General features: G+C 67.7%; 1 protein-coding gene across 8 annotated transcripts in view; it reads right to left on the bottom strand.

Moving 5' to 3' along the window:
* Nucleotides 1–33: 33 nt before the first annotated feature.
* MROH1 (maestro heat like repeat family member 1) overlaps nucleotides 34–12,142 on the bottom strand; it is a 62,182-nt gene continuing 50,073 nt past the window's right edge. For 7 of the 8 annotated variants that reach the window (XM_042972665.1, XM_042972671.1, XM_042972666.1 and 4 more), the window contains 12 exons: nucleotides 9,603–9,757; nucleotides 6,730–6,895; nucleotides 5,973–6,169; nucleotides 3,441–3,578; nucleotides 2,911–3,025; nucleotides 2,237–2,383; nucleotides 1,814–2,002; nucleotides 1,348–1,503; nucleotides 1,142–1,276; nucleotides 964–1,066; nucleotides 800–865; nucleotides 34–301 (listed from right to left, as the gene is read on the bottom strand). In XM_042972665.1, coding sequence (XP_042828599.1) covers nucleotides 216–301; nucleotides 800–865; nucleotides 964–1,066; nucleotides 1,142–1,276; nucleotides 1,348–1,503; nucleotides 1,814–2,002; nucleotides 2,237–2,383; nucleotides 2,911–3,025; nucleotides 3,441–3,578; nucleotides 5,973–6,169; nucleotides 6,730–6,895; nucleotides 9,603–9,757 — 1,653 coding nt within the window. In that variant the 3' untranslated portion in view covers nucleotides 34–215. The remainder of the gene's footprint in view (nucleotides 302–799; nucleotides 866–963; nucleotides 1,067–1,141; nucleotides 1,277–1,347; nucleotides 1,504–1,813; nucleotides 2,003–2,236; nucleotides 2,384–2,910; nucleotides 3,026–3,440; nucleotides 3,579–5,972; nucleotides 6,170–6,729; nucleotides 6,896–9,602; nucleotides 9,758–12,142) is intronic. The other variant, XM_042972672.1, reaches the window with a different exon arrangement.

The raw sequence follows: 12,142 nt of genomic DNA, 5'->3' as shown, positions 1-12,142 counted from the left end.
CACGAGGGCAGGCTACGTCCTGGCACGCCTATGCCAGCTGCTGAGGAGCGGATGGCTTTATTGGAAACCAGGGGTTACAGCAGCTTGCCTGCCCTCCCGGCCTCCAGGGGCCTCGTCTGGAATGGCAGGGGTTTGACCCTTGGTAGCAGGGAGCTCCTCAGGGCCCCATCGTGGGGGTTCAGGCGCAGACCCGGGCTGGCACTGCCGCGGGAGCCTCAGGCGAACTTGACCAGGCGGCCCAGGGTCTCAGCAGCCTTCGCGCGCACCAGGGGGGCTGGGTCCTTGAGCAGGAGCTGCAGCGCTGGGGGACGGGGAGCCACTATCAGGGTGCCCCGGCCCCGCCCCCTTCCCGGTGACTGGAGCCTGGGGGGCCAGGACCCCATGGTGCACCCCCGCCTTGTGCGGGGGGCCACCCGCCCACCGCCCTCCTAAGACAGGCCTCTGCCGGGAGCGCCTGGGAGCCAACGGAAAGATAGTTTTTCCTTTTTTAGTGTTTTTTAAGCTCTTTTGGAACAGTTAAGAAGTTTCCGTGAATTACTAGAGACGATGAGGTCACCAGTGACAGGGGAAAAATCCTTGAAATCCAGGAAAATCACTTAGTCCCCTGGTGCCCACAGGTCAGGGAGGCCCCTTACAGGCGGCAGGCTGGGGGGGGGCGGGGCCGGGGCGGGGCTCAGCAGCCAACAGGTTGGGGGGGCGGGGCCGGGGCGGGGCTCAGCAGCCAACAGGTTGGGGGGCGGGGCCGGGGCGGGGCTCAGCAGCCAACAGGTTGGGGGGGCGGGGCCGGGGCGGGGCTCACCTGCTGTGATCTGCTCCAGGTCCACCTGTGGCTGGTGCTCGGGCTCCGCGTGCAGCACCAGGAACCCTGCGGCAAGGGCAGGGCAGGGGCAGGGTAGGGCAGGGCAGGGGCAGGGTAGGGCAGGGGCTCACACAGGTAGAAGGGGACGGTGGGGCAGGGCTCACCCATGAGCATGGGGGCGGCGGCACGGACGTCCTCCCAGCTGCTCTTGAAGTAGAAGAGGCTGGTGGCCGCCAGGCGGCCCAGCAGTTCCGGGAAGTGGTACATCTGCACAGAAGGCCTTTGGTCTCGGTCCCGGGCCCCCGGCCCCCTCCCCGGTACCCAGTGCGCCCCCACCCTCACCAGGAGCTTGCAGGTGGCGTTGAGGAACTCCCCGAAGTGCAGGCCCCGGCCCTCCTGTAGGTGCTTCTGGAAGACGGCCGCCAGCTCTTCATGCTGCAGGTTGGGGCCGCACAGGCGCAGGGCGAACCTGCAGGCCTGCAGGGCGTGAACTTGAGTCCCTGACCCGTGAGCGGGGCCCGGCTCGCTCGTCCCCGCCAGTGACTCACGTTGGTCACAGGGGCTTGGGGATCCTGCAGGTGCAGCAGCAGGGGCACCAGCCCAGCAACAACCTGCTCCAGGAAGACGTCTTCACAGCCCCCGTGGCACGCCTGGTTGAGGTGCCCGAAGAGGCGGATGGACGCAGAACGGAGCTCCGTCTTCTCCTGGTGGGGTGGGGTGGGGTGGGGCGGGGCGGGAGGGCAGGTGTCAGCCAGCGCCGGGCTTCGGGCCCCCTCCCTGGGCCACCCTCCTTGTCCCTGTGGCACGGGCGCCTGGGGGCTGACCGAGACAGGCTGGCATGGGGAGCAGCTCCAGGCTGAGACCAGCCCTGAGCTCTAGGGGTGGGGTGGGGTGGAGGTGGGGGTGCCACGGCCCGCGGGGGCCTGGGGAGCAGGCTCCAGGCCGCCTGGCAGGGGTGGGGGGCGGGGGGAGGCCGACCGGCCTGTCGGAGCCCCTGCACCCTGCCCGGCCTACGCTGTCGAAGAAGGGCCGGATCCGGATGGCAACGTGCAGCAGCACGGAGCGCAGGTCCTGGCGCTTCACCAGCTCCAGGAGCCTTGCCAGGCCCACCATGGCCTCCAGGGCCACCAGGCTGTGAGGGTCGTCCCTGTCGTCCAGCCCGCCGATCATGGCTGTCAGGAGCTGGGGGCCGTGGGCCTGCACCTGGGGGTGCCCCACACTCAGCTGTCACGGGGCCAGGGGGACCCGGCTCCCCACCCCGCAGGCTCGCCCCCCCCGTGCTGCTCAGCGGGCCACCTCCCTGAAGGTCCCCGCTGCCCACACGGTGTCTGCCTGGGTCTCCCTGCCCACCGCAGCTCTTCTGTCCCTAAGTCACAGGCAGGGCAGCGGGGGCTGGGGGGAGGGGGGGGGGGTGCGGTGACTGCCCCGCCCACTCACCTTCTCCGGGGAGCTGGAGGCGATGTTGGCCAGGCCTCGCAGCACCAGCCGCCGCACGCTGGCACTCGTGTCCTTCTGCCGCGCCGCCAGGTTGTCCAGCAGCGACTCCAGAAGCATCAGGTCGTTCACCACGTTGCTGTTGAGCAGCTGAAGGCAGAGGTGCTGTGACCACCTGCCACTGACCCTCCCCAGGCCCCCTCCCCCACCCCCAGGGCTCGCCCCACCCCGGCCGGTCCGGGCTGCCTCCGCAGCGGCGCCTGCTCCCCGCCACGGGGCAGCTCACACGCACGAGGAGTGGACGTGGCAGAGGCCAACTCGGCCTCCCTTGGTTCTCTCCAGTTCCTGACCCCGGCCACACCCCAGCTCCCAATGCTGTGGCCTTTGGGCAAGTCTTGGCATTGTCGGCCACAAGGGGGCATCCAAGGGAGGCTCGGGCCTTGTGGCTGCTGGTGCGTCCCCCCTGAGGGCCCAGCACAGACCGCACAGCCGAGGCCTCCACTGAACAGAGTGGGATTGTCACCAGACCCGGCCCGGCGGCCTCTGGACCCAGCAGCGCCAAGCAGGAACTGGGCGATGGCCCTGGCTGGCTGGGGAGGCCGGTGCCTGCCTGTGTGGAGGGGGCTTCCTTCCCCACCCTCCCAGGCCCTCAGCAGATCGGAACAAGGGACAAGTACCTCGGCCAGGAACGCTGTGGAGGTGACCCTCTGGATCTCATACACACTGCTCTGTGTGCACACGAGCGCCTTCATCACCAGGGGCAGCCGGGGGCCTGCACACTTGGCCATGGCGCTGTGGAAGGAGGCCACACAGCGCAGGTGCTGGGACTTCGGTCTGCTCCGAAGCCACCCAAGCCAACGTGGACCCAAGGGGTCGCCCCTGCCTGCCAGCCTGCTTGGTCAAGGGCCCCGGCCCATAAGGCCCTCGCCCCAGGTGCCGAACCCTGAACATCCTCCCTCCCTAGCATCCTAGCCCACCTCACCAGGCCTCCGTAGAGGGGCCTTCCCGCTGTCCCCCACCCCGAGACTGTCAACGTGGCCAGAAGCTCAGAGCTGCGTTGGTGGCCTCTCCGCTTCCACACACGTGGCAGAGGCCCCAAGCTGGGCTCACTGGCTCCCAGGTGCCCCTAAATGTCTGCCGTCAGAGAGCCTGGCCTACTGTGCCTCAGCGGTGCTGGAGCCTGTGTGCAGGGGCACGGCCCCCTTACCTGGCCAGCCGGGTGACCCCCTCCTCGTGTCCTGCCGAGGTCCTGAGCAGCTGCCAGCCCCCCTCCAGCTCCACACGCCGCACCACGTCCTCATTACCCCCCCGGAGCAGCATAGCCTGCAGAGCATCCACTGCGCAGCTGCGGGACACGCGGGGGTGGGTTTGGGGGGCGGGGTGAGGGCGGCAGAGGCCCCGTGCGTCCCTCTGCTCCGTACCATACGCACAGACCCGTGCTCTTGGGGAGCAGCCTCCCCTCTCTGGTCTCAAGCTGCTGAGACATCTGGCCACCCATCCCCCACGACGGGCAGCATCCCCAAGACCCTCTGGAAGCAGGCAGGGCCCTCAGGCACTTTTAGGGTAACAACCAACAGCTTTTGTCCCTTGCTTTAAAGACCTTCATTAATTAAACTAAGACAAGAAGAAAAAGAAAACAAAATCGTTAACAAAAATGAACCCAAAAGACAGATTGGCGTCTGACTCTTCTTGCCCGGGCAGCACGGAGCCTTCGGATGAGTGCCTGGGAAACCCAGTGTCGGTGGGCAGGGCGGAGCAGGCTCTCCAAAGGCCGGGGCTGTGGCTGCACCACAGACGTGTCTGGCCTCAGACATGCCCGACACCCTGAGAATCAGGCTCTGTTCCTGCACCTAAGTCCCCTGCTTTCGCGTGTGCACAGCCACACCCACCCTGGGACACCCCGGAGCCCAAGGAGGGGACCACAGATGGGGCTCTGTGCCAGTGAGGAAGGGCCTCCCACCTGGGAGCCAGGATGTGCCCGGCTCCCTCTACAAACTCGGCCAGGGCCGGGCTGGGCTGGGCTGAGCCTGCTGCTGTGCCTGCTCCCACAGCCCTGCAGGCACTTGGCTCTCCTGTCTCCCCGGTTGTTGGGGGCTGCGCCCACGGGGCCCAGCTGGGGCACGCGGGGCTGGCAGCGGGCAGGCCGCAGGGGCACGGCCCATGGTCCCGGGTCGGGGGTGGGGGGTGGGGAGCAGCATCGGTCCGGCACCCGGGAGAACCTCACACCAAAACCCGAGGCCCGAAGAGAGCTCGTCAGGGCTCTCGGAACCCCACGTGGGAGCCTCGGGGCCATAGCAGCCCTGGCCCGGTGTTGACCTCGCCCCTGCGAGTGGCCACCTCTCACTCCAGGCCTCACACCGGCCTGCAGGTGCACGTGGCCCCGCACCGCCGGCCCTGGGAGCTCCCGGCCCAGGGTGGACACTTGACCTGACACGGCCAGCAACCGAGGTAGGGGCATCCACCAGGTGGCCTGCCTTTGACCAAGACGGCTCATTTAGGGCGATTTTTGGCTACGACGGATCTAAAGTGGGGAGATGCAGGTTTGGCTGAGAAGGCGCCTCCCCGGCTCGTCCACCCCGCTGCCCGGAGCTTTTACGGATGCGGCCCGTACTGTGGGCTGACGGGCCCCCTCTACCTGCGCCTGGCTCTGCACACGTCTCAGCTCAGGGGGTGGCAGCCCAGGGGCCCCGCTGAGGGCTCACGAGCCGTGGCGTGCAGTCCCGGCGGTGTCTGCCAGCGCATTCGCATTTTCTGCTCGGTCTGCGCAGAGCCCGGCGGGCTCCGGCACGCGGCCCCTCCCAGAGCGCCCGGGCCGCTCCGGCGGCGGGGCGGGGCGTACCGACGCTGCCCCCGTCTGTCCCCACCAAGGGGCACGGGGCCCGTCCGGCCCCACGTGCCTGGAACGGGTGGGGAGCTCTGCAGGCCCTGGGGTATCAGCTTCCTCCCTTTGCCCTGTGGCCCCGGGGCAGTCGTTTGGGCTCCGAAGTGCCACTACGGTGGGCCCAGGGACGACCCCAGGGACCGACGCCCGAGCTGCTGAAGCCCTCCGCCCACCACCTCCCTCAAGCAGCTCCACCCTGCCTGTCCCGCTCTCCCGCCCCAGGGCCCATACCCCCAAAAAGAGCAGAGAGGGAAGGTGCCTGCACAGGCCAGTGGTGTGGGCGCTGGTGCTGAGCCCTGCCCGCGGGGCCGGGGATCTGACCCCTGTAAGGGGGCCCTGGGGAGAGGCGGTGAGGCCACTGCGCGGTTTCTGCCTGAAGAAGCGGCTCTGGTGCAGAGCGTAGAAGGAGCAGAGACCCAGGGCTGAGCACCGAGGCTGCAGACACGGGGGTGGAGGTGGGGGCTCAGCCCAGGCCCCGCGTGCACCCCGAATACTCCCTGTAGCCCCACCTCCCGAAAGGCGGTGCTACTCTGGGCCCACCTGAGTGTCCCCACACGGCCCCTGCGGGCCGCCCTGAGGACGGCACCACCCCACAGACTTGGGGCCGCCTCTCCCACGGTGCCTGTCCCGGACACGGCCCGAGGAAACCGCGCCGCCAGGGTGGACAGTGCAGCCTGGAACATCATCCCTGGGGCGGGGGGGCAGCGGGGGGGGGGGGGTCCCAGCTCCCCAGGCACACGCTAGCTCCTGAGTCTGAGTCGGGGCCCCAATGTGGTGCCCGCCCTTCCCGTGCTGTACGCCCCCGCCAGGACGCCAGGCACGCAGTGGTGCTGCGGCGCCAGAGGAGGAGCCGGTTACCTGCAGGGCTCGAGGCTCCTGGGGGCCACAGCTGAGCCCACGCTCCTCCTCTCCTTGGCCTGCAGGCTCCGGGGCAGCAGGACGCCCAGGGTGCAGCCGACCCGCAGCAGGAGCGCGGCAAACAGCTGTGGGTACAGCTCGAGCACCGCGGGCCCAGACTCCAGGGCGCTCAGGACCTCGTGCAGGGCACACGTGGCCTGCGGACAGGGGCCGCTTCAGGCTCAGCCCTCCCGCCGGAGCCCTTTCTAACCGGGCTGGCGACGGTGAAGGCTGGGCTCTGCACCCCAGAACCACACCAGCCCGAAGCCCCTGCCGGGCTGAGAGGTCTCGGTCCTGGGGGGGGGGGGGGGGCGAGCGGGAGGCCCCCGGGGCAGGAGGCAGGCACGGGGGCAGCGTGACCCCCTTGGGGACAGGCCTCCGACCATCTGCCCTTGCTTCCATAGCAGGAGGAGGAGGAAATTCTCACAGCTGCTTTTACTGCTGGAAATGTTGCCAAGCCAGGCTTGCTTTTTTCCGCAGGATGAAACGGAGCGGTTTCCCTTGGGGACCAACACCTGTGGGGCCTTTACGAGCCTGGGCTCCGAGCTGGCCTGGCTCCGGCGCCCCCATTAGCTGCCAGGTGCCTGAGGGGTGGCACCCAGGCCCCCTGTGGGGTCCTCCTCCCGCCAGGGGCAGCGCGGCCCCTCACCCGGCCCCCTCACCACGCAGGAAGCAGGCAGAAGGGGGCAACGCGCATCAGCCCCGGGGCCCCACTCACCGCAAGGGGCAGCAGCGTGGCCTCGCGGCCAGGAGAGCTGCTTAGCAGGAAGGCCCGGGTCTCCTTGAACGGGACGTCCCTGCTCATCTTCTCCAGGAGCAGCCCCAGGACCTGTGTGGTGAGGCTGGGCTCCAGGGCCAGCGCCCGCCACAGGGTGCAGGTGTGGCTGCCGCAGGGCAGAAGGACAGTCACCTCCAGGCCACCGCCGGCTCGGCTCCACACCCCAGATGCACCCACAAGACTCCGAGGGCTCCGCTCCGGGCAGGCGGTGCCCCGACCTCGCATCCAAACGAACCCACCCCGTCCCCTGACCCCGGTGAGCAGCACTGGCAATAGAGGGCAGGGAGAAAAGTCTCGGCCTGAACAGAGGCCCTGAAGTCTCCTGGGAGCTGCCAGAAGCAAACAGGAGGCTTTCCTGCAGGAGACAGCCTCGTTTGGCCTCGGGGGCGAGACCCCGCAGAAGCTACAGCTCTTAATACGCTTACAGACCGAAACGACAGACCTCAAGCACCTAACGGGAACCGGAAACTCCAAAACTCGATAAGCAACTTTTAAAATTTATTTGGAGAGAGAGCAGGGCAGAGGGGCAGACAGAACCCCCAGCAGGCTCTGCAGCGTCAGCAGAGCCCCACGCGAGACTCGAACTCACAAACCGTGAGTTCACGACCTGAGCCAAAACCAAGAGTCGGTCATCACTTAACCCACGGAGGCCCCCCCCCCCCCCCCCGCCCTGAGGTGCCCCTCGATAAGCAACTCTGAAAGAGAACCCACGGCCCTTCGGAAACGACACACGGGACGCTGCGCCCCGCAGAGGCAACTGGCGGCAGCCCGAGCAGAGCAGGGGTGACGTGGGACAAGTGGAAGGTCACGGGAAGAAGTCACCTGCAGCCAGCACAAGAAAGACCAGTGGAAATTCAGAGACCAGAACCAGAGACGTGAGGGGTGGGGTGACAGGCTGTCCCAGAAGCACAGGGTGGAGAGAGGATCTGAAAAGACAAGGGCTGGCGAGAGTTCAGAACGCACGAGGACGAAGGAAAGCAGGCTGCGGGCCCCTGCCGGCAACAGGCGGGACACCAGTGACAAGCGCCCGGCCCGTGCGCAGCGGAGAAAAGCCGGAGGGCTTCCTTCAGAACGACAGCACTAGTGAGTCCCGTGGGAGCCAGAGAACAGCCACGTGCCCCCTCCCGGCACGGGAGACCGGCCCGACCCCAACGCCGACCCTACCAAAGGAATATCCCCGGAGGGCGGCCAGAGGAACGTGTCTTCCGATGGCAACAGTAAAGAGCTCGCCCCCCGCAGTCTGGAGGACCTACTTCAGGTGAAGGAGAGCGAGGGGCCAAGATGCCACCGGGAGAGAGGGACACCGGGGAGGCACGGGGCTTCGCCGCTGGGCAGCCCCGTCCACCTGCGTCCAGGGCAGGGCACGGCACGCTTCCGACACAGACACCAACGCGGAGGCGAATGGGTGTGCCACGTTCCGAGAATACTTCGCGTGTGGGCAAATTTTAATTCCGTGTGATTTTCACACATCATGAAATACTCTTTAAAAAATTTTTTTTCTAACCGTTTGTAAGTTTAAAATTCATTCTGGGCTCGCCAGCCGTACAAAAACAGGCGGTGGGTCACATTTGGCCCCCTGCGCCAGGACCGTCCGGCGCCTGGACGCGGCCGGCGTGTCGCCCACGGCTGCAGCGCAGCATGACGACGAGCAGCGGCGCGTGCACCGCGAAGACAGCGCACTACCCCGAGGAAGCCAGGAGAAAATTCCATACGATTCTGCTTACACTGATTCTGTTTGAGTTCAAGATCAGGCAAAATGCCTGTCTGACGATAGCAGTCAGACAGCGGCGACCTTCGGGGTTTCGAGAAGGGCCGGGCGGGAGCCGCCTGGGGGATGGCCGCCTGCAGGCACGGGACGCTGCAGCCAGCGGTGTGGACAGTGTGTGCTCTTCAGCGAGAAGCAGGTGGCAGGTGCGTGAGCAGACCCAGCAGGGCCACTGACGGCGGGCAACACACGACCCTACCCTGTCCTGTAGGTGAGGACATGCCGGGGGGGGGGGGGGGGGGGGGGGAGGGGGGGATGGGGGCAAAGGCCCGGGCTGCCCGAAGGGAGGCAGTTGTGAGCCAGGCTCTGCGCACTCGGGGTCACTCTCTCAGGGCAACCACTAGAACAGAAAGAGGGCTGACAACTTCCAAACTAATTCAGGAGAAGACCAATCTATAAAAAGAGCCCGTCGGCCACAAGACACAAGAAAGATGATCAGGACAGAAGAGGAGCGGCAAAGAGGGGTCCCCGCTGAGGCTGCCGTCCCGTCCCACCGCGTCGGTGGGGAGATGCAGCCACTTACGCTGGAAGGACAGACGGACGAGGAAAGGTTGGCGGGGACGGGATGGAAATGCAGAAGGCACTCCCGGGGAGGAGGGGCCGTGACCGTGCGCTCACCCCCGCCCAGCGGCACACCCCCAGAGCGGACACGCGTCAGGGAGAATGGCGGCGCCCGACGGCGGGGCCGACGGTACCAACCGCGCCGGGGTCCGAGACCACTCCCAGCCACGCCCACGGCAAAGGCAGGACCAGGGCACGGTCCTCGGCCGGGAGAGACGCTCTCCTGTGAGGCTAGTGGGTGGAAACTCGTGGGCGGAAACTCGGGAGCTGGGGGTGTGAGTGGGGGTGCACGGGGTGGGGGGCTGGGGATGGCGACAGGCGCCCTGCAGAAGAGAAGCGGGGACAGAGAACGCGGGAAGGGGCCAGGGGTGCCGGGGCGCCACGCGGGCCAGACGGGACCCTCGAGTGCCGAGTCTGGGCTGACCTCGGCTTGCGGCCCAGGCGGCCGGGACCCCATCCGCCCCGAAGGCCGGCAGGCGCAGGGTACCTGTCAAAGGGCAGGGGGCCGCCCAGGAGGCTGGACACCACGGCCGCACAGTGCTGGGACGCCAGGAGGTACACGCTGTGCTGTGCGGCCTGCAGGACGTGCTCCTCTCGGGTCTCCTGCAGCTTCGAGCGCAGAACACTCACAATCTCGGGCACCTGTGGGGCGGGGACCGCGGGGTCAGGCCCTGGGCACACCCGCCCCAGGAGGCGTTCCAGCGCCGTCAGAGCCGCCAGCTGTGAGCCCCCCAGCCAGGGTCACGGGGGGCGGGAATCCCGCGGGATCACCGCCGGCCACCACGGAGAGAGACGCCACATCCCGGTGCGGGGACCCAGATTCCACGTGGGAGGCCACCAGAGCGGAGCGCGTGCCAGGGCACACACGGGCAGCATTTGCGTGACACGTGGAGCACGGAGGCCGGCAGCTGCGATGGCCCCGCACGCCCCCACGTGGGGACGCAAGCCCCGGGCCCCTGGAGGCAGCGCGCGGCCGCCCTCGCCCAGCAAAGGCAAGGTAAGCGGTGGGCCGTGACAGCGAGGACCAGGAAGGGGACGCTCGTTCTTGGACCGCGGCTGGCAGGCTGCTGTCATCCCAGAAGCGAGAGGGGCCGTCCGGTGCAAGAAGGGGCAGCCAGAGCACAGCCCAGGCCCCGACGCGGCAAGCGGGCCCTCTTCTGGGCATGGGCTTGTCACTGTGGGTGCCCAGGGCTCTTGGGAAAGGGGTGCCAGGCCCCACCACGGGGATCCCCTACTGCCCCGGCCGCGGAGCGGGAAGACACCACAGTCCAAGACGACAGCAGACAGACGGCGGCAGGGACACAGTCCCTGGACAGGGACAGCCGACTGTGGACTCGGCCACCTCCCAGGTGCCCTGGCGGAGCCGGCCGAGGAGCCCACCCGGCGGCCGGGCAGCAGGAGGAGCAGGGAGGTACAGGTCTTGGCTCCGACCTGGAACCTTCCAGGCCAGGCCCATGCCTGCTCGTGTGGTAGAGTCTTGCAAGCGTGCGGGGCACAAGAGGTGCGCAACTGGGATGTTAGGAAACGTGGGAGGCCACGTGCCTGGAGTGGGGCAGGCCAGCGGTCCCTACCCGGCCATGGGGACCGGTGACCGTTTCTCGAAAGGCTTGTCGCCACGATGACACTCGCTTCACAACTGTGGGTGCAGCAAGCGGATCCTGCTCCCACTGCCCGCCTTCTCCCGCGCCGCCCGCCCCCCCCCAGCTGCCGCTGCCGGGGTAGAGAGTGTCCCTAACCCCAGCCCCAGGGCTCTGGCAGGAAGGAGGGGTTTTCCACACCGGCTGGGCCGGGGCCTGGCTCCCACTGATGCAGGAACATCTGTGGGCCCTTCCCGTCCGAGTTCACTGCTAAAGCGGCCAAGGCCAGCGGCGCTCCCCCTTCCCCTGGGCTCCCGGCCTGGACACACGCCTCGCTCGTGCACTTAACGTTCCCGTCCCTCCTGCACTAACGTAACCGTGGATCTTCCCCACGTGCGTCCGTCCCGGGGTGGGTTTTCGAGCCGGAGTGTGGCGGCTTCTCCTCCTTCCTTCACTTCGCTGCCTCCTGTCCGGGATGTTGGCTCTTTCCCCGACTTGTCTCCTCAGAGGTGTTTCTAATCGTCTCCGTGGGTTTAGCTGTCCTCTCTAGCGTTTTCCTTGCTCTTGCGGATTTTCTTCGGCGGCCGGAACCCACTGGGGCACGTGAACGGCTCCGATCCGTGCGACTCGTGAGCGTGGCAGCAGGCGCCGGTGCTCGGCCGCGGGCTGGGGTCTGTGCTGGTGAGCCGGCTCCGTCCGGTCTCAGCCGGGGGTCTGCGTTCCGACGGCCCGCGCGCCCTCCACCTTCCGGGCAGCCCCAGGGCTCACCTTCACCGGCCCTGCGCCCGTGCCCCAGGCTGGGGTCCACCCCTCACGGCGCGGTCTCCCGCCGTGCGCTCTCTTCACGGCTCCGCCGAGCCAGGACGCGCCACGCGGTCCAGCCCTCGGCGGTCTCTCGTACAGACACAGGGTCGTGCCGCGCGAGGACACTGCCATCACCCCAGGGAAGCCGCGTGTGCGTTAACCACCCGGCCCCGGCCCCTGACCCCCTCCCGGCCCTGTGGACTCACACACTAGGTGGCCTCTGGTGGCTGCTGTCTTTCATGGGGCACAACGCTTTCAAGGCTCATCCACGCGGAGCGTGTTTCATACTTCACTCCTCCGGGTTGCCGAGTGACATTTGAGCGTACGGGTGGGATGTGTTTTATTTACGTTTATTAACCGGCAGACGTTCAGGTTCCTTCATTTGGCCATTAAGCACAACGCTGCCGTGAGCGTCTACATGCCGGTCTTCGCGGGGACGTCTGTCTCCACGTCTCTCGGGCACGCGCCTGAGCCGGGGGCCGCCGGGCCGGAGCTGCCGGGAGGCCTCCACAGCAGCAGCCCCGTTTCGCTTGCAGAGGGTCTCCTCTCACCTGTTCCCCTTGGCTTCGCCAGCACACGTCCCCCCAACCCAGAGAACCCCCCAACCCAACCTCCCTCCCGAGACGACCCAGGTCAGGAGCCGGCG

The sequence above is a fragment of the Panthera tigris genome, chromosome F2 (assembly GCF_018350195.1).
Source record: "Panthera tigris isolate Pti1 chromosome F2, P.tigris_Pti1_mat1.1, whole genome shotgun sequence".
NCBI classification, from domain to species: domain Eukaryota; kingdom Metazoa; phylum Chordata; class Mammalia; order Carnivora; family Felidae; genus Panthera; species Panthera tigris.
Note: the sequence above shows the minus strand (reverse complement) of the source record. Positions and strands in the feature narration are given on the sequence as shown.